Source organism: Struthio camelus, chromosome 19 (assembly GCF_040807025.1).
Source record: "Struthio camelus isolate bStrCam1 chromosome 19, bStrCam1.hap1, whole genome shotgun sequence".
NCBI lineage: Eukaryota > Metazoa > Chordata > Aves > Struthioniformes > Struthionidae > Struthio > Struthio camelus.
Genome location: NC_090960.1, coordinates 1479854 through 1504907, shown reverse-complemented (window position 1 = coordinate 1504907; position 25054 = coordinate 1479854). Strand labels below are relative to the sequence as shown.

The window sequence follows — 25054 nt, the reverse complement described above, 5'->3', positions numbered from 1 at the left end:
AATGCCTGATGGGAGTTCGGAGGATACCCTTTGGGAGGCTGTCCTTTCAGAAAAGGAGGGCCTAATGGGGGAAGCCGGCGCCCCCATCTAGTGACAGAGCACAGAACTACCCGTACGGGGTAATGAAAGCATCTCTGTGGGCGCAGCCCAGAGATAGCTCTGGGCTGGCCACCTGTATGAAGGGTGCAAGGAGCCAAACAGGGCTGCTTTCACTGTTTCTGCCAGCGCATTGTCCATGGTTCCAATAACAAGCCATTCATTGCACTCAAAGGTATGTAAATTTATGGGCACTGACTTTTTTTTGGTTGTGAGGATATAAATTTGGATTCGGTTTTAGCTCTGACAAAGCCTGTGATTATGCCTCAGCTTTGTTTACTGGTTCACGTTATTTATTATTTGTTTACTGTGGCCGTTGATAGAATTACGGCCGAACCCTCCCTTCCCCAGCTGCAGGCTTGCCTTGCAAGGCCATCGCTAGCAGGTGTCGTGTGACCCTGTGCTGCCCCTCATCTGTGGCTGTGTCCTGTTTCTTTATTTTATTTTTGTTTGGTTCTGCTCGGGTTTTTTGTTCTTCGGGGGCCTTGAAATATCCTCGCAGAGATTGAGAACGGAAGCGAGAAAAGGGCTGCCTCTTCTGGAGATTATCCTCCCTCCTGGTTGTTGGCTATGTTCCTGCTGAACAGATTTGAGTGTCTCCGAGACACCGGTGCTGCCTCCGATAACATTCACTCCTGGGTTGCGCTGTCCCTGACGGTGGGGTTTTATGCGTTCACGCTAACGGTTCATCCAAGGCGCGCGTGCCTTCTCAGGCGCTGAGATGCCCGTGAACTCTTAGCAAAAGATGCTCTCAATCCCTTAATCATGCACACTCAGCAGGGCCGGGAGGAGGGATGCAATTGAATTCTTCCGTCTTGGTTAATTTTGGAGCAGTAATGGCCAGAGAACAGCTGCTCGTTTCAGGAGGGGTTGCTAATGACACGTGTTCTTGTGACTGGGAAAATAAAAAAAGTCCCATAAAAGACTGTGTCCGCTGGAGTTTGCTAAATCTCTTCTCCCCTTCTCCGCGTGAACCGGGGAGGCAGAGCAGGAAGCCTGCGTTTAATCGTCACGGAGCACAGCGAATCTTAAGTTGCCCTGGCGTACCCACTGCATGTGTTTGGAGCTTGTCAGCATTAGCCCTTATTGCGTGGTACTTGATGCTGGATTAAATAATCCTACCTAGGAGGAAGGCGTTTTTAGTACTCTTGGTTCGTAAACTTCCCAGGGACGAGCTGCGCAGCTCCAGGCACACTAACAAGTGTGTTCCCGGTCAAATCTCCGCTTCCTTCCCAACGGCCCTCGGTTTGTTTCGTGCCGGGCCGGCGCGCGGGGAGGCGAGCGCCGGGGCCGGCTGGGGGGCCGCTCTTCCCTGGGAAGCGGAGCCTGGCTCGGAAGCCTCATCCTGTGGGAGGAGGAAGTGGGATGGAGCAGGGTGAGAACGAGCCGGGGAGAGGAAGTGGAACAATGAGCCCGAGCCGCGGCCGGTGCCGAGGGAGCCGCGGCCGGCAGGACGCCGTGTGCTCTGCGAGCGAGCGCTGCCCCAGGAGAGCCGCGGCCCCGCTGCCGCGCCGCTCCTGGAGCCGTGCCTCGCTGCGTCTCTGCAGGATGTCGGCTTGACTAGCAATGAGAGGCGGTAAATGGTGCCCTTCTTCCCTCCGCGGCTCCCCCCGCCTCGTCCGCCCCGGCCTTGTTTTGCAAAGGTACGAGCCGGGGGCCGGGGAAAACACCGCGGCAGCTGCATCCTGTCATTCAGGGCGCGCAGGATGCGGGGCTGCCCTGCATCACCTGGGTGCCCTCGGCAGCCCACATCTGGTTCTTGTTCCTCGCGCAAGGCTTTAGCAGAAACACGTGGCCGCTCTTGGGGCGCGCTCCCGGGGACGGCGGCGTGCCTGCGCGTGCGCCCCGGCCCCGGCCGCGCCGCCGAGGCGAACCTGGGGCTGCGCGGGGCCTTTTCCCGTTTTACGTTCACCGTCTGACTTCGGCCTGTCAGCATGTGAGAGGAGTTTTATTGGTCTCTTTGATGTTGCGGAGACCAGAACTGTACAGACTTTCATTAAAACCCTGCCCTGTGGGCCCGGGGATTATGAATATTAGAACATTGCCCTTTTATGTGAACACGTATTGACCAGCAAACTCTGAATAGTGTTTTTACTAACGACACCCAAGTGCCCATTACAGCCCCTGCCTGTATTGCTTGAGGTTTACTGTCAGCAGCTCTTCGGGAAAGGTATAAAACCCCTTTCAGAAGCGTTCGGCTGTTCCTTACAGCGTGTGTGCGTATGTTAAAAGGTTGCTAAGCTGCCTGTGAAAGCTCATGAAGGCAATTATCCATTTAAAAAAAAAAAAAAAGCTAATTAGGCAATTTCTCTCTGTATTTGAAAGCACCCTAGAGGGTCTCATGGGGTGGATTAGGATTTTGTAATATTTTTCAGCTCCTTACTTGATCGTAGCTGCTTCATTTTCCTCCTCTCGCGTTGTGCAATCTCTCGTAACAAAGACCTGATTCACGCTCGTTATGCAAGAGCGCCCTTTCCCCAGCGCCGCTGCGGCCGCGCGGGCCGGCCGGCCGCGCTCCCCTTTGCTCACCCCCTGCCCTTTGTCGTCTCGCTCTTTAGGGACGAGGGCAAAGCTGGGATCTGCGCTTGGCTCCGGCGGCGGGCAGGGCGCTGCCCCGTGGCCCGCGTGTGTCTGCCCCAACGAAACCCGCTCGCGTCCAGCTTGCGCCCCCGCCAGCCGAGACGGCTGTGTTATTAGCCAGAGCAGCCCCAAACATGTGTGAAACGTGGATTATACACAGTTCCTAATAGCTGTAGGAACAGCTTGACTCCGCTACAGCTCTCCCTGGTGCTTTGTGAGAGAGAGCTTTTAATAGTGCCTGTGACACAGAAAAGGAACTATCAGCCTCTTGTAATTTGGGTTCGTTTTTACTGCTGGTGCGTCAGGAGACAACTGTGAACTAATTTCAGTGATGCCATTCGATAACCTTGTGAAATCTGTAACCGTTTCAGGCGCTGGGGGAGGAGGGGGCTCGCTGCGCGCGCGGGGCGGCAGGGCTTTCTGCCCGTCCTTGGAGAGGGGCAGAGCGGGAGCCCGGGGCCGCGCGGTGCCCGTGCTGCAGCGGCTTTGGGCGCCCGCTGCCTTCCAGAGCAGCCGTTTGCCCCGATCCCTCTGTCTCCACCTTTCCTTTGGCTCCCGTAGCAGGATGCCGCTTTTGCGGATCGTACGAAGCGGGGTTGCCTCACTGCGCTGTGCTGGAGCGATGTAAGCGAGTCTGGGCACCGGAACGAGTTGATCCCGTCAGCTGAACTCGATGGCCCTTGTCGGCCCTCGGCGGATGCTCCGGCGCGGGTGGGCAGAGGTCCTGCCCCGCGGCCTGCGGCCAGCGTCGCTCGGCCGCCAAGGAGGCGCTGGGGTCGTCGGGCAGGCTGCAGGGCGGGCCGTGTCTCCCCGAGCTCCCCCTCCTTCGCTGCGCACCACAAACGGATTGTAGAATTGTCTAACTTTGACCCTAATCTGGAAAACGTAAATGTCTGGCAGCCTCCCCGTGCCAGGGCTCCGCGTGCCCGGCGCGGCGGAGCGCTCCGGCCCCGCGGTGGCTCGGGACGGCTTGCAGGACGCGGGGACGGCAGGGAGTTGAGGCCGGGTGCTGGAGGGGGTCGCACCCTCTAGAAGAGAGCGGTGCCGAGAAGGAGCGGACGTGACACGAGGTCTGGGCCGGGGGAAGGACAGAAACTGGGTTTTCTGTCAGCGGGCAGAGAGTTCCCTGCGCCCCGTCCTCCGTGTGCGGCTCCCTGGACGCTGCTGCTCCCGTCGCCCGATCCCCGTCCGCCCAGGAGGAGCGCGAGCGCGGCGGGGCCGGTCTCACTATTGCTTCCCAAAGAGCAGGATGCGTAGGCGCAGGTTTCGGCTACGGTCGTTACTGCGGTGGACAAGAGCGATATGAAAACCATGTGAGGAGGGATTTAATGTCTTTCTGGGACCATTGCTACTATCTGAACCAGGAGCAGGGGGAAGGGAAGCTTTTAGGTTGCTAATCATGAAATTTTATTGCAGCCTAGAGAGGCTGTTGGCAAACCACAACACAAACGCGCGCACACGCACACACACAAATCAGTTGCAGCAAGCCTTGGCTTTCTCCCACCAACTCCCTTCGCTTCTCTGCGTGTAAATGTGAGCAGAGCTGCTAAAGAGGATCGTAAGCTGGGGCGGTTCAGAGGGACCTGCTAGCAGCGAGGGTCTGGACTTCCTCATAAGGCAAAGAAAGCCCTCCTTGGTGCCTAACGCTGAGATTTTGTTGTTGTAAGCCAAGAAGCTTTTATAGCCTCTCAGCCTTTGCCTGTAAAGTCCAACGCCACTCATAAAACATTAAGAGGCACAGCATTACTGTAACGCTCTCCAAAGGGACCTGAAGGGCGACTAGACAGTTAGAGTGATTATTACACATCCTGAGCAAAATTGTTCTCTGCAAACCACATATAGCCCCTTATAGATTTCCATGCAGCGTGAGAAGCCGTTAATTCACGCCCTGATGATGAACTTAATTTTGTTTCCTGCTGAGCAAATGACGGCTTAGAGGCAACTTTGTCTTATTATGGTGTGAAGACTTTTATTTTTGTTTTTGTTTTGTTTTTGTTTTTATCTTTTCTCACATTGTTTTCAAAATGCGGAACATGCAAGCCATCTCTCGATTTATGATCGACGCTTCTTGCAGCAACAGAGAGGTGGTGGAATCTCCATCCTTGGAGATATTCAAAAGCCGTGTGGACACAATCCTGTGCAACATGCTCTAGGTGACCCTGCTTGAGCAAGGGGGTTGGACTAGATGATCTCCAGAAGTCCCTGTCAACCTCAACCATTCTGCGAACAGGGCCTCCCCCGAAGACTTAGTTGTATCCTGGACACACTGGTGGTTTCACCTGCTGCGGTGTGTTGGACAGTTCTGCGCCTGTTTGGCTAGGTTATCTGACTAGACTGCGGCTATGAAAGGCAGAGATGTTTCTGTTTCTGGCTTCTGTTTTCTGGTTTGCATGGAAAGCTTCCTCCCTGTTTTTTTGCTCTTCAACATCATCTTGCTTTATGGCTAACTCTGGTCGTAATTTCTTTCTGGACCGGAGGTCAGCTATGACTGTATTGCAGTTCTCTAAACCCCCTTGTTTCAGGTGAGATGTTTCAGATGAGATGCAGCCTTCTCTGAATGCAACAATCTCCCTGGTTCATGAACCGATTAATGAAAACTTTCTTCCAATAGAGTAAATGCATAGTTGCTGTGAGGCCAAAATTTAGCTGGGAACATCCGTAAAAGAAACGCAGAGCACCTCCCCTCCCCACGCCTCAGCGTCCTGCTTCCCAGGCCCTCCGTCCAGGAGTGGGCACTGGTTCTTGCATTCGTTTTTTTCCTGAAAGGAGGAGCGTCCTGCCTTGACTTGCTGAACTCTGTGAAGTCCCTCAGTGGAAGGAGACCCTTGGGCACTAGACGAGAATTTCTCAGAAAATCCAGGTCCTTTTCCCTTCCTGTCTTCAATACTGAACCAAAGAAACTTTGAAAACCAGCCAGCCCCAGTGCGTGTCCCTTCGCAACTGGGTGCAGTGCTCTAGGCCAAAGATTCCAGGTTCCTGGACAAGTGCTGGGTAGTTCTGGCACGTCTCCCTCTGGGCTGGGATTTTGTTCTCTTTTTTTTCCCAACTTGGGTAAGGCCCACGCAGCTGAAGTTGTGGCAATCTCTTCTTTCCCATGAGTTCATCTTGTAATAAATCGCACCAGCCCTGCAGAGGGGGAGGAGAAAATTGAAAGATGTTTATAGAATTAATTCCCCAAAGGAAATCACTTGGGGGAGGGCAAACGGGGGGGAAGAGTTGGGAATTTTTTTTGTTAGAGAAGATACATTTTTTTAGTTTGTTGGATGGAAAACAATCTGCAGTGCAACCTCAGTGCTGGGAAACAATTAGATTTCCTATACTGCTTTTCTGCTAAGGAAGAGTTTGCTACGTGTGTGTGCTGTATAGGTCTTCCTTCATCTGCTCTCTTAGTCTCTAAGGCCAGAAGAGCCTGTTGTCTGATTTCACGTAACACTCCACGCATTCCTCATGGTTACTCCTGTACTTGTTTGACTGAGATGCGTCTTCCAGAAACACCCTATTTCTTAAGTAAGAGATCAAGAGAGTCCCCCAGGTCACTCGGGAGTTTGTTCTGATGGTCATTTAATTGCTCTCCGGAAAACTTGATGCCTTCTCTGGGGTCGTGCAGCTCTCTTCCCTCCCTGGCTCGTTTCATAATTCAAAAGCAAGTGCCCTTGCACAAAAAGGGGAAAAAAAAGAAAAGGCATCGAACCACTTTTGCCTAGGGCAGGTGGGAGCAGGGAGGAGAGTGGGGTGCTCTGGGTGGCCATGGCAGCTGCTGCTGGGCCCTGGGCCCTGGCCTTGCTTGTTCTCCTTGCTTCCGTGTCCTGTGAGCAGGGGAGCCCGGGTCGATGCTACCATCTGGTGGCATGGGCTTGCAGCGGCACGCGGCTCCCTCCCGATGCCCGACTAGCTAAAAGGCATTGGCTTGCATGTTATGTAGCTTCATAAAAAGGGACTGTTAGGAAAACAAACAGACCAACCCCAGAACAAAAACCCTCAACCTCTAAATACTAACACTGGAAGAAAAATAGCTGCTAGGCTTATGTTGGAGAAACAGTGTTGTGGCAGGCAAAGAAATTGCCTTGATCCTGTTGGTGGATTGACAGTGCAGCCGTGCGTGACCTCATTCAATTAACTGTCCTGCATTTGCAGACCAGAACCCAGTGGTAGAGGAGGCAGAGGATGACCGTGATAAACCAAAGCTACTGGATGAGAAGGAAGAGATGGAACAGCCACAGATCAAGGTGCCCATGGAGGTACCCGAGAGAGATGAAGAGGGAGAAAAGCTACAGGAACAAGTACAGCTTGACCGGCCTGATCAAGGTAAAAAGGCGTCTGGGGAAAGGGTGTCAGCTTTGGAGTTGGGAGACGTATGTTAAAGAGTGGCCTATAGCATTATTTCAAGTAAAGATCCTGATCTCTGCTGTTTACCTTGTAGACTGAAGATGATTTATTGTTTGCTGCTCTTGAGGCTTGTTAGGAATGTGGCCTCTTGTTGAGGAAGCAAGTGGAGGCAGCTGAAAAAGGGCAGTAGGTAGTTGGGTGCCACGTATGCTGTGAACCTGCTGGATGTTATTTTCCCACATCAATAACAAGCCCCCCTAATGCTCTCTGACATCTACCCTAGGGATTGCCTTGCCTGTGGGAGAAGCGCATCGCCATGAGCCGCCCGTCCCGCATGACGAAGTGATTGTGGACATGGGGCGGGAGCGGGAGGAATCTGATGAGAACAAGCTTGCGCTCGGAGAAGCCAACGATAATCTGCTCAAGCCAGCAGTGGAAGAGCCAGCCGAGCTGAATCCCCAGAAAGAGGCGCTTGGCCTGAAACAAGGGATGGAAGCGATTGCTGAGAACCAACTGCGGGGAGGGACTGACAAGCCTGTTAAGAATCCGAAGAACGTCCTGGAGGTGAACGTGCAGCAGGATGGCAGGCCGCCATACAAAGATCTGGAGCCAGACAAACGAGCGTTGGAAGCCAAAGCACAAGCTGCCATGCTGGACGATGAGAAGAAAGCTGAGGCTGCACGTGACGAGGAGAAATCAAACCTCCAGCTACCCAGGAAAGCAGAGGAGGCTGCGAAGGCCGTAGAGAAGGAAGCTGACCCTGGTAAGCTCCCTCCGCTGTGGCTCATCGGTACAAATTCTCCTCTTGTCCTGTAATCTCCCCCCGGCGACTGGACGATTTGGTTATTTCTACCTACGTCCCAGTGATTCCTTTCAGATTCACAAGATTAGCGTGTGAGTATGCACAGCCCCTTCAGCAGCTGTTGGGGAAAAGGAGGAATCTGGTGGCTTTGACAGCTACTATAATATCTGTCAAACAGTTGTTTGCTAGCCTACTAAATGTCAGGTGCCATGCTGTTCCTGTGTGTCTCCGAACTCACTGGGGACACAGAGCTGGGAGATCTTGACAGGTAACACATTGCTAAGTGCCCATCTAAAAGCTAGTTAGAACAGTTCTTGCATTTTAATTGGCTAAGGTAGTTAGCGCTGGCTCACTGCCATGAGTCTATAAGATTGTTAAATATTTTTTTTTATTACTTCCCTTGCAGTCATCAGGTTGAATATAAACTGTGCTGGCTTAGGCAGGGAGGGACAACACGGTGTGGAGTCATTTTAGAGAACATCTGCTGCTGGAACGTCCTTATCAACTGCAAAGGTCTGTTGGTCTGTTCGTCCACAGGTGAAAAGCAGGAGCTGCCCCCACCAGACAGAGCAGCTCTAGCTCAGGCCCAACAGCTGGAGCAGAGAGAGATCAGAAATACTGAGGAAAAGCAACAGGAGAATGCAGAGAAAAAGCTGGAGGGTGAGTGCAAATCCTTGCGGGGTGCAGGGAGGGGAGAGCGCTGAGCTCCCTCTAGGAGCCTGAGGTATAAGTGCAGGATTTCTCTCTGCAGGAGGAACGTGCCAGTCAGCGCTGTTCTTCTTGGCTCTTGTGAGCACATAGCTTTAGGCCATAGTCACCTCCGCGACGGCAGCAATTAGTGCCTGTCTCCAGCGGGCTAACGCCTCCGGCAGAGGCTGGCATGTTCCAAAGTGAAGTCCTTGGCAAGGCCTGCTCGAGGACGTGAGTCACGCTGGAATCTGGGCCTGTCTTCTCCCCAGTTCCCAAGTGCAGGCAGCGCTGAGTCAATGAGAGCACAACTGGAGTGAAACTGTCTGGCTTATGCAAAAGGGGGACCCAGCAGCATGGTGCTCCTCTGTGGGAACGTGGGTGGGCATCATCCAACAGCCTTGGGGCCTTTGGCATGGGGGCCTGAAGCAGGCTGCAGTGCATGGGGAGACCCGGGGCGCGTAGCTGTGCAGAGGAGTGGCCTTGAAGCCCTGCCTGCACCTTTTCCTTCCCCCGAGGCGTTTCCCTGGTGGTGCTGTTACTCTGTGGTTGGCCCCTCCTCAGGCTGAGCGCATTGCTTTCAACCTCTGCCTCGCTAGGATGCGAGGGGTTGGACCCAGAGCTTGGGGATTCGTGGCCTGTGCGCGGTGGGGGTCCCTTGGCTGTGGCCTGTGCGCGGTGGGGGTCCCTTGGCTGTTACATTCGTGTGATCCTGTGGTATTCTGGTGCAGAGCTGATGGGCGTTTGATCCTAAGACTGATAGCAGCTGGCAGGCTCTGCTCACAGGGACCGCATGGCTCTCCTCTTTGTTCGGTGATTACATCTTGGTTTCCTGATTGGTTTCTTTTCCTTTTGCATGTCAATGGGACTGGAAAGGAGCGTAAAAAGCTAGTAGCAGGTACGGACCGGACCACGAGGACTTGTCGTATTTCAAGGAGGATTCAGGGATCTGAGTTTGCGTGGGGCTTTCCACCTCAGTGTGTGTATCGGACTTGCCAGGGAAGCTCTCCCATGAGGGTGTTGCCAAAAGGTACCTTGGGCTTGTTCTGTTCCCCTGCTCGGGGCTGAGCTTTGTTCCTAAAGGCTGAAAGAGGGTGGAAAGGGTGAAAAGGCTTCACCCCAAGGCAAGACAAGACAGCAGGCCCTGTAACTCCACACATGCCTTTTGCAAACAGTTGCCTCTCTGGGACTGCTGTTGCTGTGCTCTGGTTTTAGCTGCCCTTGGCTGTACGAGCTCAAGTACTTTCATTTTATAATTAAGATGCTTTTTATGAAGTGCCTGTTAAAATCTAGCCAAAGCACTGACTGAGGCCTGCTTTCCCCAAGATCAAAGGAAGAGCTGGGACTTAGCGTAGCCTTTTGTTTGTGTGGAAGAGGTGTGTTACACAAATACAGGAGTTACATGTGTTTGTAAAGCTCTCAATGAGAAACGCTTTGATTTGGCATTAAACCGTTGCTTGCTGTACGTTAAACCCAAACATTCCCATGCTGAGCTGGGACCTGGCAGACTCAGAAAACGAGATAGTAGAAATGACTTCTGTTTTCATTGTTTATTCTGAGCAAAGTGCAAAAAATAAACAGATCTTGAGAAGTCAATTGCTCTCTTGAAATGACTGAATTCCCCCTCATAACCTAGCTTTCTGTAAATGGAAGTGAAAGGGGAATTCCGGCAGCCCTTGGTTAATAGCGTTCTAATGTGAACTGAAAATATTTCCCTTTAATCACCTTGTGGGTTATTAGCAGGACAGGGGGAGGCAGTGCATACTTGAAAAGGATTAACCTGGACAGCATCCCTTTTTAATTTAAATGGCATTTTACAGGCTATTAATTTTGACATTATTTCCTTTGGGGCATAATATTCTAGAAACACCTTGAGTTTTGGAGAAAAGCCGCTTGTTGATGCGGGAGGCAAGTGGCACACAAGTTCATACTCTCCAGACATGATACGCCTGGGTGTCTGTCCAAGACGAGAAAAGGCAACAACATTTCCGTGCAGACCTGGGACTCATACTTTGTCCATGATGTGTAGCTTGCAGCAGCAAGTGAATCAACTTGAGTCATTTCTGCTTGGCCCGAAATGCACTCATCACTTCTGTGTGACTTGCTCTAGAGAGTCTTCATGGGTGTGTAGAGCTGATGAGCAAGGATTTCCTTGTGTTTTATTGACGTGTGGAGTTTTGTTTTATTGCAGCGGTGTCTCAGGTCAGCGGGAGGTGTCCTGAGACCTGGTGTAGCTGGAGTGAAGTCCTTATAGCGCGTTAAAAGAGGTGATCTGTGTTTAAGAAGGCTGGCTGATCTCAAGAGCCAAGCAGCAGCAGTGCTGGAGCTTCCTGAGGCACCACAGTCAGCTTTAAAACTAAGTCTCCTCAATTGGAAAGCTGAACCCTTTGCTCTCTTGACTGACTTCTGCCAATCCTGTCCTCTTTTCGTTCCTGTGCCAACCAGACTTCTGTCCTTATATGCACAGGGATCCCCAGCAAACCTGCCTCCTCTGTGGCCCTTCCTCCTGGCTCTTCTCACTGAGCAGTTAATGATAAGAGCTTGGCTTTGACCCTTCCCCCTATAACTTCTTTAGAGCGCAGTGTCCTGAGTTAGCACCTGTATTAGTAAGCAGCTATTCTGGGCTTTTGACTGTCATTCTTAGTGAAGGCACTCTGCAGTGCTGCTGTTGTGATTGCCATCAGCGCAAGAAGCAGAGCTGTACCACGTGCTCCCCTCCCTCCTGCTGAACTGGCACTGGTTGCAGACTAGGACTCTCCTGCCGAGGAAAGCCACTGCAGTCCCTCCAGTGCTGAGATTATTAGTGAGGTTTTTGGGTCATGGGTTTGAAAAGGGAATTTCCTCTCGTCCAAAGGGGGAACATGCGATGAAACAAACCCTGCAAGAGGGATGCCAGAGCCTTGTGTGTCCTGGCTGCTCTGCAGCTTTCAGTGGGTCTCGTTTTCTTCCGTGTGCTATTTATTTATTTATTATATATATATATATATTTTTTTTTTAGAAGCAGGGCAGGCAAAACTGCTTGATCATGCCATGCTGCTGCAGGTGATCAAAGAACAGCAGGTACAGCACAAGCAGCTACTTGACCAGCAAGCAAAACTGCTGGCTGTGATTGAAGAGCAGCACAAGGAGATCCACCAGCAAAGGCAGGAGGAAGGAGGAGAGGAGAAGCCAAAACAAGGTAAGGATATCGCAGAAGAGCACGTCTGCTTCTGAGTTGGTCACCGCTCAACATAGCGTTAAAATCAGACTGCGAAAGATCTGAGTCCCTTTGGCACATGGCAGGATCCGCTCTGCAGAAGCCATTTCTGACTGTGTCTGAATGACCCTGCCCTCTGAGGTGGGGAATCCCCCACCGATGTCCCAGTGTGTAGGGATCAGGCTCTTCCTCACAGCTCACCTCGTTCTCCCATGCAGTCCTTGAGGCTGGTGATCTCCTCTCCGCTGTTGTGCAGGATAGGGTGGTGGGAGAAGGGAATCTGTCCCTCGTCATGAGAAAAACACTTTACGTTTCAACTTTTCTTCTGCAGCAGAAATGCAACAGGAGCCTGCTGTGCCACTCTCCAAGAGTAAGGAGGAAGACAGCCCAGGAGCTAAACAAGAAGCTGCTGCAAAGCTGGTCGGTAAAGAGTTGCTGGAGCACTCTCCACAGGGGCTGGGCAGGCAGCCTGCCAACTCAGCAGAGCAGCGCGAAGGAACTGCAGGAAATCTGGAAGAGGCTGGGCACAGGCGTGAGATTCCTGGGGTGCCTCCCAAGGATGTGAAGGTGCCACAAGAGGAGATAGACAGAGCTGTTAAAAAAGCTGCAGACAACAGGGATCCCCTTCCCGGTGATGCCCAACATGTTCCAGCAGCCAGAAACCACCTAGAAAAGAAGCCGTTGGCAGAGAATTTAGGAGGTCACGAAGCCAAAGCTGGAAGAGATGTCCATGAGAAGAATTCCCTGAAAGCTGTGGAAGTAGCTACAGCTCGCATCCAAAGAGAACAGTTAGGGGCTGCCAAAGTTCAGGGAGTAGTAGGAAAGAGTCTGGAAAGAGACTTGGGAACAGACCTTAAAGCCAAAGCACTGAGTCAGGTGGAGCCCAAAGACCTGGCACTTGCGCCGGCCTCCTCAAGTAAACTGAACGTGGCAGGGAGTGAGCAGCATGTACGGGAGCCTCAGAGAGCTGCAGATACTGAGGGGGGTGAGGGTGCTAATGGCAAACTGCAGCAGGCCTTGCAGAGGGACCTGGCTAGCAAAGTGGAGGTAAAGAAAGAAGCTCCTCGGGAGAACGTGGTGGACATGGTCCAGGACCCTCAGGGAAGTCTCCTGAGCAAGCAGAGGCATGCGGATGGGAGCCTCTCAAATGAGGCTGAGAGGAAGCCAGACACTGAGGACACTGCTGCCCAAAAGCCCGAGAAAGGAGTGGCTGCCCATGGGGACCAGAAGCTGGACCACGATATCAAACCGAACCGGGACCTGAAACTGCAGGCAGACCTGGACCTCCGCCGGAGGAGACGGGACCTGCTTCCTCCCGAAGAGGAGGAAGCTGCACAGGGGGCGGGGGTCTTCATTGGCCTGAACCCCCTTCCAGATGTGAAAGTAAATGATCTCCGGAGCGCTCTAGAGACACGATTAAACCAAGTTGCAGAGGGAGCTCAGCAGGTGGTCCACAGCCGGCAGATCAAACAGATGACACAGGCAGACGGGAGCATGTGAGTGGGGTGATCGCGCTCAGTGGGTGGCTGAGGGTGTTGGCCGCAGGCACGATGCTGATGGGCTCAGTAGGGAAGGTTCAAGTTAACCAGCTGCTTTTTTGGCCAGCGTTGCTCAGACAACGGTCAGTCTAAACCAGCAGCACGTTGTTGGATGCAGTGCTTGGATCCACGAGATCTCCTTGGACTTGTGAATACTGTCCAGGGGACTGTGGGCTTCTCCAGTCTCTGCAAGGGAAACACCTTGTGTGTGCCTAGAGGTGGCCAAGGAGATGGCAACCTTGAAAGAAAATCTCCCACTGTCCTCTGGCTTTCAGAGGTTGCCATCTAACTTGGTTCCCTGCCAGGCCAGCTTTCAAGTACCTTTTCAACGTCTTGTTCATATCGGATTGCCTTCTCCATCTGGCTCTCATTTCCCCTTTCAGGGCTGAGGCAGTTCTCCATGCAGTTCACCCACCTGATTTGGAAAGGCTTCTCTAGCGAGTATGTTGGGTTGCTTAGCCCAGCGTGCTTTGGGCTTTGGAGCAGAGGTCTGGGATTGCAGGCGGGAGGGAGGGGGAACCAAGGAGAGATGCACATCTCCTCTTGAAAGATTTTATTCTGCTTTGGAGATGCATCGATTCAGATTGGATTTAGGGCTGGCTTTAGCCAATTGCTTTGGTATTTCTTTTGAAATGGGAGCTGTTAGTCTTGCATGTTTAGGGGATAGTTGTGGTTTAGGAACCTAGTTTAGTAGAAAATGCTGCCTTAAACAGGCACAACTGCTGCTGTTGTGCTGCCTCTACTCCCAGGGATTTAATTGATTGGCCACACACTAGCAATAACAAAGAGCTTTGCTCTCTCCACCCTCTCCGGATGCTCACACTCTCTTCTGTGCTTTTAAGCTTGACTTCTCCTGTCCAAAGTGCATTATGAAGCTCAACCTGGGGGCTGCAGACTGTCCCCCAAATCAGCTTGACTTTCTGCAAGAAGCGACTAACATTTGGGAGCAGAAAAAAGCGGCTTAAAAGAGTGTTCTTGGGGGCTTGGCTCAAGCATACCTACCTCTTCTCTCTGTAACTTGATGGAGTGTTTGTTGTGTGTTCTTCACAGCCCATTCGACAATGTGTTTTACATCCATCCAAGTAATGTCAGTACTCCGCCCCGGTAACGTGTTTTATGAGCAAGAAAGGGAAAAGCTTCTCTAAGAGTTCTGGTTTGTTTCAGGCTCCCAGACAGTGATTCATCCCTCCTTTCTTTTTTCTTTTTTTTTTTTTTTTTTAAATCCTGACTTGCGAATGTAAGAAATCAAATCCCAAAGCTCTCACTAGAACGGCTGAAATTTCCCAGCCTGGAGTCTACAGACCTCATCACTGTGGTGGTTTTTATATCTGTATCTCAAGTGTCTTTGGTAAACTAGCCTCTCTGCGTTCGTATCCGACGGGATTTCTCAGAGCCGGGGATGGGTCGTTATCAAGCACGTGGAACTGTTGCGCTGGTTCTGGTAAATACCACGGGGAAGGCTCTGCCTTCGGTCTTGGGTACTTTGTTCCTATTTGTCTGCTCCAGCAGTTGGAGACTGCGATGTTTCTGGAACGTGTGCCTGTTGTTTGAAGGATGTTATCTTAATCTCCAATTAAAGTGACACAGAGCCACAGGGCAACAGCCACGGATTCAGCCGAACTGCTTCATGAGGACCAACTGCGTTACTTCCACGTGTGTCTCAGATGTGACTGACATAGCCTTAACCCTCAGGACTTCCTCCATAGTACAAGTGAGCTCCTCCATTACGCTGTCTTAAAGCACAACATGGTTGGGAATCCTTGAACTGCACGTGGCAGAAGGACCGCTGTAGGTGTCCTGTGCTAGCGTTTGTCAGGTGCAGGTAAGGCAATAGACTGCTGATCACATTTCTTAGCGTTAAGTCTGCACTGGGGAGGCTGGTTCATGCTCTGTCCCCTGTGCTGCACTAATGAGCCTTTATAAAGTAAAAGGGAGCTGGAGGAGGAGCTGGATCCCCCTCCCTTCTTGCACTTTGCTGGGTACCAGGGTCTGTCCTGGGCTCTCCCATACATCCCATGTCTGCACGGCAGGGTGAGGACAGGCTCCTTGCCCTGTGGCATCAGGACGTGCCTGTAGCAGTGACGTTCATTGGCATTGAGTCACCTGCATGAACACGAAGGACCAAAGATGCTTCTGACGTTCCTCAGCAAACGGAACAGAAAACGGCCATGGATTCTGGGCATCCCCCACCTCAGCTGGAAGGAGGCAGGGAGCTGCGTTGCCTCTCTGTGCCAGGAACTGTTTGTACTGGGTGTGGAGCGCTTGGCGGGAGAGACTGGAGGGGAGACTGAGCTGTGTAGATCAATAAAATAAGCTGAAGCATTTTTATCTGAATTCTTCTTTGTTTTAAAAAAGCAATCTGTGAGCCCTACTCAGCCACGGGGCTGTGGCCCCCCTGGCAGGGAGAGGAGTCTGCTGTGCTCTGTACCTGCAGGGAGTTACTTTGCCTAAGGAAAAAAAAAAAAAAAGCTTTGTGCTTTCTGCTTTCTTTGAACCTCTCTCTGCTCCACCCTTCCCTGCTGCTGTGGACTAGGGTGGTGAGAATGTGATCCTCCTCCCGCCCCTCACAAACACAGGACCTGTCTTTGGGAGGAGAAATCTGTCTAATTTGAAGTTCACGGGATCAAGCAACTGCAGCATTGCTGCTATTAGAGCTCGAGTATTCAAAAACTGGCTGCAGGATCTGCTGGCTTCCTTCCCTAAGCGTGCTGCGCCTTGGACCGCCAGCTGTTATCTTAACCCAGAACTACGAGCTTGGAGGTCTTGCAGCCCTAAATGCTGGTTTCTGACTCACAAAACGGTGACCAGCTCAAACAGAGCCTGCGCAGAGCCTGGGACCTTGAACCTATAACTTCTTGTTATAGGAAGCTTTGCTCTTTAGCAAAGCTGGAGCTCATATGCAGCTGGGAAACAGGCCTGAATCTGGGACTCCAGACTGGAGAAAAAGAGGATTAGAAAGGAGAAGGAAAGGTCTCTGTGAAGCGTAGATCTAAAGTGAAAGGAGTTCTCCTTTGGCTTAGCGTAAGTGTCTGTAGGCCTGCTCTTTCCAGGCTGGGGCCTGGACGGGATTTTGATCTCTGCTCTACAAGCCAGGGCTGTCTCTCCAGTGGCTATTCTGCATTTCCTCTAAACCTGGCAGTTCTGGCTGCTCAGGGGAAGGGGAAGTGGACTCCAGCAGCCCCAGGGCAGGCAGATGCCAGAGACTTGTTCTAACAATAGAGTAGTTTGAGCATTGTCCGAGTGTACGGCAGCAAACAGAAAGGGAACAGCTACTTGCCGGACGGTAGCTTGGTTTTCCACAAGCTGCTGATGGTTCTCATTTGCTGTTTATTTTGTAACTTAAGGACAAACTGACTCACGTTTTGGAGTTTTATTTTAAAAATATTTTCCCAAACATTTATTTACATGCAGCGTTTGAGAAACGGGTGTACATAGGAGAAGCGTTACGTGAAATACCACCCAGCGCTTCCCTTTCCTTCGCCCGCAGCGACTCGGGCGGCCCCGCCGGTGTGCTCCAGGCCGCACGCCGGACCGCTGCGTCACTTCACCGCCGTCTTCGCCTGCGAAGAGAAGCGACCGCGACGGGGCTGAGGGGCAGCGCTGCCGGCCCGCGTCCCTCCTCGCTGCGGCTCCAGCCTGCAGCCGCGCTCGAGGGAGAGGGGGCTGCTGAGACCCCAAACTCTCTTCCCCCTCCTCGGGGCCGCAGAGCGGAGCGAGCTGGCGCTGGGCACCTACCGCCCGGGCGAAGCAGTCCTGGAGCGCCCGGAACTCCTCGGCGCAGGCGTCCCGCCGCAGCTCCCTGCTGCCGGCCGCCGCCGCGGCCACGCACCGGCCGTAGGCGGCTGCCTGCGGGGAAGGAGCACGGAACCGGGCAGGGAGGGACGGGGCGGGGGAGACGGGCGGGGGGGGACACGAGCAGGACGGACCGGGGGTGACGGGGGGGGGGACGGGTGGGGGGGGGACACGAGCGGGACGGACCGGGGGTGATGGGGCGGGGGGGGAACGCGAGCGGGATGGACCGGGGGTGACGGGGGGGGGGACGGGGGGGGGGGACACGAGCGGGACGGACCGGGGGTGATGGGGCGGGGGGGGAACGCGAGCGGGATGGACCGGGGGTGACGGGGGGGGGGGGGAACGCGAGCAGGACGGACCGGGGGTGATGGGGAGGGGACGCGAGTGGGACGGACCGGGGGGGACGGGCGGGGGGGGACGCGAGCAGGACGGACCGGGGGGGACGCGAGTGGGACGGACCGGGGGGTGATTGGGGGGGGGGGACGCGAGCGGGACGGACCGGGGGTGACGGGGGAGGGGACGCGAGCGGGACGGAGCGAGAAGAACCGGGACGGCGCGGGGCGGGGAACTATAACCGGACTGACCGGGGGGTGGGGGGGACAGGCCAACGGGACGGACCGGGACCGCCTGGGGTGCCGGGCGGGGGGAACCGGCAGCGGGACGGACCGGGCGGGCGGGGCCCCGCGGCCCTACCTGCGCCCCGCAGCCCGCGAGCAGCTCGGGGAAGCGCCGCAGCCGCGCCCGCGCCCGCAGCCAGACGTCCTGGCCCGACATCGCCGCCGCAGCCTCACGCCCTGGGCGCCGCCATGATGGCGCAGGTCCCCATTGGCCGCTCCCTCCGCTCGTCAAAGGGCCGGCGACTCTCGCATTGGATGTTGGCGACCGCCCGCCCAGCGGGGACGCGTTGATAGGGCAGGCTATCCGTCCATCAAAGAACTGCCCTCTGATTGGCTCCGACGTTAGGTCGTGCCCTCGGCCTTCTCGGATTGGCTTGACTGGCCTTCTGAAATCGTGGATTGGCTACGAGTAGTACCCGCCCACTGGCCCCATCTGATTGGTCGCTCTTCCTCAGCAGGCAGTTCTCATTGGCTGAGATGCCGGTTGTTTACTTCCCCTCTCTCGCCCCGTCGCTGGCGGCGTCAGTCTCGTGGGACGCTTCCGCCTGGAGCTCCGCCCTCCCTCCCCGCTGACTGGCTGAGCCAGGGCCCCTCGCGCCCTCATTGGCGAGTGGCGTCTTCCGGGGGGGCGGAGCCTGGAGGTTGTGGTCGGGTCGGGCAGGGACGGGCACTGGGAGCGTCATGGCGGTGCCGCTGCGGGACCGGCTGAGTTTCCTGAGCCGGGTACGGGCCGGGCCGGGCCGGGCGGGAAGAGGGAGGGCTGCCTGCGGGCGTGACGTCACTCTGCCAGCCATGATGTCACTACCACCCCCACCTTGGCCTGGTGTCAAAGCCGGGCTCCCTTGGTGTGATGGTGCAGCCCCTTCCCTGCCCTTCTACTCTGATGTCATAACTGAGCGGTGTGATGTCACTGGGGAGGGGCTGTGACGTCATTAAGGCGGCATGGCGTCACTACGCGGGACTTCCACGAAGGGTTTCCCCAGCCCGGCCGGGGCAGGCCCGGGCCGGGGTCGGGCCCTGGTGCGGGGTCGCCCCGCGCCACTCACGCCGTCCCTCTTGCAGCTGCCCGCGCTGCTCAAGGGCACCGCGGACGACGACGCGCCCTGCCCCGGCTACCTGCTCGAGGAGATCGCCAGTATCCTTCCGGCTCGCTGCTGGCCCGGCCCGGGCAGGCGGCGGCACCGGGGCGCTGCGGGGGCTGAGCTGGGCGGGCGGCGCGGGGAGGGCGGCGGGGCCGGGACAGCGTGCCCGAGCTGGCGCCGAGGGCCCTTGGGGCTGGGAGCAGGGCGAGGCGCGTGAGCAACGCGACGAGGTGGCTGCCCCGGTTCCCTCCAGCCCGCGGTCGCCGGCGCGGCCCGGGAGCAGCGGAAGCAGATTCCTTAACGCTGCGCTGCAGAGATCTCCCGCGAGTCCCCCGGCAGCAGCCAGTGCCTCCTGGAGTATCTGCTCAACCGGCTGCAGAGCAATTCCTGCCACGTCAAGCTGAAGGTGAGCAGGGGCTGAGTGTGGGCTGGCCGCCACGGGGCTCCCCCAGCTGCTGTGTGGCTGCCCTGGCTGCGAAGGGGCCCTGGGGCTGGGCTGGCACCGCCAGGGCGATGGGCTGGCGGGCGGCTGCGGCTCAGCCTTCTTCCCCTGAGACCTGTGTCCGCAGGTGCTGAAGATCCTGCTGCACACGTGCGCTCAGGGCTCCCCCCAGTTCGTCCTGCAGCTGAAGAGGAATGCCACCTTCATCCGGGAGGCAGCAGGTAACGTGGCGAGGAGCAGAGGAGCTGAGGGCAGGGGAGCGGGGAACGGCCCGGCGTGATGCTAGAAACCGCAGCCAGGCTGGGTTGGGAGCCCAGAGCGACTCCCGCCTGCGGGGCGGCCCCAGAGGCTGCGGAGCCTGGCACGGGGTGTCTGAGTTCCTGCGTTCCTGCCCCAACCTGCCTGTGCCTGGGAGCTGAGCGCCCCCCAACCCTCCTGCCCTGTGCCTTGCAGTGTTCGCCGGGCCCCCAGATCCTCTGCATGGCAACAGCTTGAACCAGAAGGTCCGGGCGGCTGCGCAGGTGAGTGCCTGCCCCCGTTCCTCCGTGCCCAGGGGACTAAGTGGGGCCCAGAGCAATGGGGCAGCTCTGGCTCCCTGCTCCCCGGCTCGGGCCAGGCCAGGGTGGCTGCCGCTCCTACAGCTCTCTCCGCCCGCTCTTCCGCCTCTCCCCGCAGGATTTGGCCAGCGTTCTCTTTTCTGATGCTCTGCTCCCCCAGCCCGCTACGCTGCCTGCCCGCCCCCTGCCTCCTGTAGGTAAGTGCCAGCCCCTTGCAGGCCCATCTCCCTCTGCGGGCTGTGCTGGAGGTGCTGAGCTGGTCCCCATTGATGGAGCTGTGTGTGTGCAAGGGAGAGGAACAACAGTGGAGAACAAACACCTGTGTTCTCTGAACATGCTTTGTGCCTCCCCCAGGGATGGGCTCCAAATCGAGCCCCTGCAGCTCCTTGCAAGGATTCGGCTTCAGCAGTGAGAAAAGCAGCTCCAGTAAGTTCCAGCTGCAGCCTTACCTTGGTGCTGTCCGCTCGCCCCGTGCGTCCTTGTGCTGCGCTGGGTCAGCCGTGCTCGCGTGTCTGTGAAGCCCTGGCCCCCTATTTTTGCTTCATGTAGCTCTCCCCTTTTTCAAGCCACCTAGTGAGCGCTGGGGCTGGCAGCGCTGTCGTGCGGTTGGCAGCGGAGGGCTCTGCGGGGCCCTTCCCTGCTGGGAGAGGTGACGGGGATGTGGGAGGCTGATGCCTTTTCCCAGTAGCTCTCTGGGGAGCTGCCTCTGTGCTCCAGCCAGCTGGAGAGGAGGCAGCAATGGGACCTCCTCTTTCATTCCCCAGAGCTGGGGACACCTTCCCCTCCACCCAAATCCCTGCTGAGGGTGAGCTGCACCGTGGGGGACAGATCTGGTCACTCCTTGCACAGCGCCCTTGCCCACCTTGTCCGGCTGCCAGGGCTGTTCCTCTCTGTCAGCCTCTCCCCTTGGTTCCCTTGCAATGTCCTGAAGGACGATGGGTGCCTGGGCTCGGTGCCCGGGGCCTGGGATGGGCTCCCCTGGGAAGCGCCTCATGCTCTGGCCTTTGCCCAGCTTCCACAGGTGAAGTCCTGCTCAGCACCATCCAGCGAGCGGCCGAAGCAGTGGCCAACGCTGTGCTTCCCTCCCAGGAGGGGCCCCGGCTTCGCTGCAGGGAGCTCCACGAAGATGCCTACCAGCCCGTGTCGGCACCCCCTCCCAGGAGGAGGGCGGCAGAGTCTGCAAAACCACCAGCAGCCGCAGCAGCACACAGCATCCGAGGTACGTCACCCTCCTGCACGGGCTGGCATGGCCGTTGACTGCGGGGAAGACCAGCAGGGTTCCCACCAAGGGACTGGGGTGGAGGCCCTGCAAGGGCTGGTTTGGGCTCCTGGGACTGGTGCATCAGTGATGGATCCTGGAGGGAAACCTGCTCCTGGCTGGTCCCTTGTCCTCCGTAGGTGGCACAGGGTTGTGCTGCAATGAAGCTGAACTGGCTGGTGCCCTAGCTTGTGGACAAGGGTTTGGGAACATCCCCAAATCACTTGGTCCAATTGTTTGTGGAGACAGCCGTCATGCAATTTCAGGGCACGCTGGAGGTTGGCTCTGATTTGGCAGCAAGATGCTGTCCCTCAGCTGCTCCGTGGCTCTGTGACAACACAGCCAAGCAGTTCTTTTCCTGAGCTCCCAGCACGATTCAGAGACTCCTGGAAATGTCTGACATGGCACTGAAGTGCAGCCAGCTCTGGTGTGAGGCGAGGCTGCCTGCCAGCATGGGGCTGCAGCCATCGCGGTCTTGTCCTGACTGCTGGAGCAGGCAGGAGCAGCGAGGCCCCAGCTCCAGGGTTCACTGCTCCTTTCCCTGCAGTGAGTCACCAGCCAGGGCTGGCCGCCGGCGGCTGGGAAGAGACGGACAGCGGGCACAGCTCCCAGGACTCCTCGCAGGAGAACGGTGAGCTGAGCCGCACCTCGGACTCCTACAGCAAGTCAGGCAGCGACAGCCACTCTGGGGCCAGTCGGGAGCTGGTGAATGTGGCTGAGAGGTGAGAATGGGGGGCATGGTGAGCTCCCACTCCCCTGAGTCCTTCTGAGATGGTTTCCTCATCTCCCTATGCCCAGGCATCATTGTGCCCTGTCTTTCAACACTGTTAATCTGGAGTGCCCTGAAGCTGCCAACCTGTGTTCCTCCTGGAGTGTTCTGCCTCCCAGGCAGGGCAGCCTTTGGCCGGGCAGGTGAGGCAGTTGGGGCAGGGAGTCTGCCTTGGCAAGGACTCCCTGCAAGGCAGGAGGGCAGCAGGTGAGCCCACAGAAGGAATTTGGGGTCTGAGCTGGGGAGAGCCGGAGTGTGGAGCTCCCAGGGGCATGCATCCTGCCAGAGCCCACTCTGGGGCAGCCCCCCAGGAGGGAGCAGGGCTGGCTCCTGCCCGTGCCAAGACGTTTGAACCCTCTCCTGGTGCAGGGTGGACGCTGACAGCCTGGGCGACTGCCTGCGGGAGGTGAGCCTGGTGACGGCGCTGACTCGGGGCGCCAGGGTCTTCCTGACCAGGGACGAGGTGCAGCACTTTGTCAAAGAGTAAGTTCCCGACGCGTCCCCTCCCTGGGAGCAGGGGTGCTGTGGTGCTGGTGCCCTGGGGCCAGGCAGGGGGTGCTGTGTTGGCAGCAGAGATCAGTGTGGTCCCTTCTCACCCTCCTGGCTGCCTTGGCCCTGAGCTCTGGGGCTGAAACGCTCCTGGGCAGGAGAGGTACTTGCTCCACGCCGGCTCCTGGGGCTCCTCCGGGTGCTGCGCGTGGCCAGCAACGCGAGGCACTGGCTGTAACCTCTGCTCCTGCACCAGGTGTGGACTGCTGAACTGCGAGGTGGTGCTGGAGCTGCTCAGCCGGGCCCTGGAGGACCCCAGCGAGAGTGTCCGCATGGTGAGTGCCTGCAGGGGCTGGGCTGGCCCCAGGGCGCTGCGGGGATGTGCCCACAGGGCTGCTGGCATTGCCCATCTGCCCTGGCCTGCACTGCTCAGCCCCTGCCTAGTTCCCTGAGAAGGGGCTTGTGAAGGGCTGCAGACATGGGGTGGGTGGACGGGTGCTGGGGCTGTTGCTCGGGGTGGGTGGGTGAGTGGAAGAAGCCAGGGTACGGGGTGTTTCTGGCTGCGTGCCCAGGCTCAGCCAGCTCTTGCCTCCCTGCAGAGGTCTATGTGTGCCATCTCGTCCCTCATGTGCTCCGACCTGCTGTCTCTGGATCAGATCTTTGCAATGACTCAACAGCACCTGCAGCAGCTCAGCCAAGGCAGCCCTGGCCCTGTGGCCAACCGAGCGACGAAGGTGACTCCTGGGACATCTCGGTGCCCCCTTCCCCACGCAGGGGTTCCCCAGGCACTGCCGGTCATTGGAGGCACCCCCTCACTGCCACCTCTTGGGAGGGGTTCTGCTGTGCTTGTCCCAGACAGGCAGGAATTAGCTGCCTGCTCTGTGCTGCTGCCCCTTTCCTCCCAGGAGCAGAGGGCCTGGGAGCTGTAAAGCTCCCTCCCCAAGCTGGACGCTCTTCCTGGACAAGGCTGACCTTGCCACCCTCCCCCAGCGGGTGCAGTGGGTGCTCTTCTGCCAACTGGCTGCAGCAGAGGTGGGCCAGGGTGGGCCCCAGGCATCCTCAGGATAGCCCCTCTCCTTTGGAGTGGGCCACCCGGGACCCGCTATGTGGGAAGAAGTGCTAGTACAGGACCCTGCTCCCGCCCCTGCACTGACTCCCAACTTCTGCCTTTTCTCCTCCCAGATCCTGCGGCAGTTCGAGGCTCTATGCAGAAGCCACCCCTCACCAAAGAGCTCACAGCTGGACACAGACCCCCCCTCCGCCCTCGCTGCGGGCTCAGTCCGGTGCACCCAGGACTTGCTGGCAGACATCCTGCCGCTGACAGGCGAGAGCATCCTCAAGCCTGTGAGCGTAGCCCCGCTCCCCGTGGCCACGCCGGCCCGCGTGGGAGAGCAGAGGGTGGAAGCAGAGACCTGCGGTCAGTCCGGTGTTGCAGTGCCAGCCTGTCCCTGCGAGCAGGAGGCGTCGAGCAGACTGGCAGGGATCCCGGGGGATACGGCGGGTGCTGCTGTGCCCTCCCGGAGCCTGTCCCTCTTTGCTGGCATGGAGCTGGTGGCCCGTCCTGGCATGGTGCTCTCCCAGGACTCTCCCCCTGCAGAGCCGCGGACACTGTCCCGTCCTGGGGACGCTGGTGCTTCGAGTCAGACAGATGCGGAGTGCAACAGGGAACCGTCTGCCTTCTCCTTTCTCAACATGTAGCTGCTATCACACTCCTGTGGGGGCTGTTGGACACAGGCTTCTAGGGGCTCTTGCCCTCCCCAGGGTGGGGTCTAGCTTGCTTCAGGTCCCCCCCCCGCCCTGGGTCTCCGTTAAGGGCATGGCCCCACCGGAGCCCCCAAGCATTCCTCCACGCTGCCCTTGGGGGCGGCCAGCTGCTGACCTACAGGCCCCAGCAGGGCAGCGGTCCCCGCTTGCCCCCAGCTTTCCCCACTGCACTGCACCCCCAGGAAAAAACACGTGAGCACCTCTGCAATAACAGCCCCACCGGGGCCAGGGAAAGGGAGCTGGGACAGCGACTTCCAGGCTGCCAAGAGCTTTAATAGGATTATCATGTCCCCGTCACTGTCTCCCCTTCCTGTCCCCGTGGGCGAGTGACCTGTCCCGGCCTGGAGCCCCACACGCTAACGGGGCCCAGGCCCAGCCGGGGCCAGGCCCACGGCTGTGAGTCTCCCTTCCAGCGTGCTGCGGGGCGGCGCGCGCAGCTTTGCGCCTTGTGGGTGCGCGCGCCGTCCCGCGGAGACGGCGGCGGATCCCGCCTGGGTCTCCGCGCCTCGGCTTAGCTCCCACCTGGGCTTTTGCCAAAACGCCTTGGTTTTCGGGGAGCTGCGGCCGCCGGGCCCGGCTGCTGGCCCCTCGCGACTACTGCTTGCCCTGGTGCCCACCGCTCTGCCACCGCCCACCCTGGGGGCTGAGCTTTGGGCTCGTTTGGGGAAAAAACCCTGGCCAGCGCGGCCTTGGGCTGCTGCGGTGCCGCTCCCGCGGCCGGAGCGCGAAGAGGGCCGCGCGGGCGGGACAGGAGCGGCTCCGCTTCGCCCCTCTTCTCTGGCAGTATTTCCACCTCGCGTCCCGGCTGCGGTTTCTTGCTCCGGCTCCGTTTCCTTCCTGGCCGCTCGCGGGGCCGGGGGCGGCCGGGAAGGGGCTCTGGCTGCTGGGATTTTGTGAATAAACCACGCCGCCGGGCCTGCCAACGCGCGCCTCGTCCTGGCCTCGCCGCGGGGAGGGCGGCCGTGGGGCTGGGCGCGCTGGGGGGCTCGGGCTGCCCTCCCGGAGGGGCGCCGGGGGGGCTGCTGCCGCCGCTCGCCCCAACCCGCCGCCGCAGCGAGC

General features: G+C 57.4%; 2 protein-coding genes across 8 annotated transcripts in view; both read left to right on the top strand.

Moving 5' to 3' along the window:
* Positions 1-15549, top strand: part of SLC38A10 (solute carrier family 38 member 10) — a 40458-nt gene extending 24909 nt beyond the window's left edge. For 3 of the 5 annotated variants that reach the window (XM_068913230.1, XM_068913228.1, XM_009680582.2), the window contains 5 exons: positions 6811-6981; positions 7286-7765; positions 8342-8464; positions 11490-11669; positions 12019-15549. In XM_068913230.1, coding sequence (XP_068769331.1) covers positions 6811-6981; positions 7286-7765; positions 8342-8464; positions 11490-11669; positions 12019-13187 — 2123 coding nt within the window. In that variant the 3' untranslated portion in view covers positions 13188-15549. The remainder of the gene's footprint in view (positions 1-6810; positions 6982-7285; positions 7766-8341; positions 8465-11489; positions 11670-12018) is intronic. The other 2 variants (XM_068913231.1, XM_068913229.1) reach the window with 1 other exon arrangement.
* A 2695-nt stretch (positions 15550-18244) lies between these two features.
* On the top strand, positions 18245-24916 carry TEPSIN (TEPSIN adaptor related protein complex 4 accessory protein). 3 transcript variants are annotated; one of them, XM_068913785.1, is made up of 14 exons: positions 18245-18357; positions 18697-18769; positions 19031-19122; positions 19286-19379; positions 19612-19679; positions 19834-19912; positions 20070-20141; positions 20805-20934; positions 21521-21604; positions 21772-21885; positions 22112-22225; positions 22488-22566; positions 22831-22965; positions 23414-24916. In XM_068913785.1, exons 1-14 carry the CDS (start codon positions 18316-18318, stop codon positions 23927-23929), a joined length of 1692 nt encoding a protein of 563 aa, XP_068769886.1. In that variant the 5' UTR covers positions 18245-18315; the 3' UTR covers positions 23930-24916. The 3 variants fall into 3 exon arrangements, with proteins under 3 accessions (XP_068769886.1, XP_068769887.1, XP_068769885.1); XM_068913786.1 differs by lacking the exon at positions 21772-21885; XM_068913784.1 differs by lacking the exon at positions 21772-21885 and having other exon boundaries at positions 20728-20934; positions 21521-21695.
* The last annotated feature ends 138 nt before the right edge of the window (positions 24917-25054 follow it).

Bases quoted from the DNA above. Each gene is read 5' to 3' on its own strand.
- TEPSIN (XM_068913784.1), top strand. From the start codon at position 18,316: ATGGCGGTGCCGCTGCGGGACCGGCTGAGTTTCCTGAGCCGG. The intron at 19,123-19,285 runs GTGAGCAGGGGC...CTGTGTCCGCAG, and splicing joins CCTGCCACGTCAAGCTGAAG to GTGCTGAAGATCCTGCTGCA. The intron at 22,226-22,487 runs GTAAGTTCCCGA...CTCCTGCACCAG, and splicing joins GTGCAGCACTTTGTCAAAGA to GTGTGGACTGCTGAACTGCG.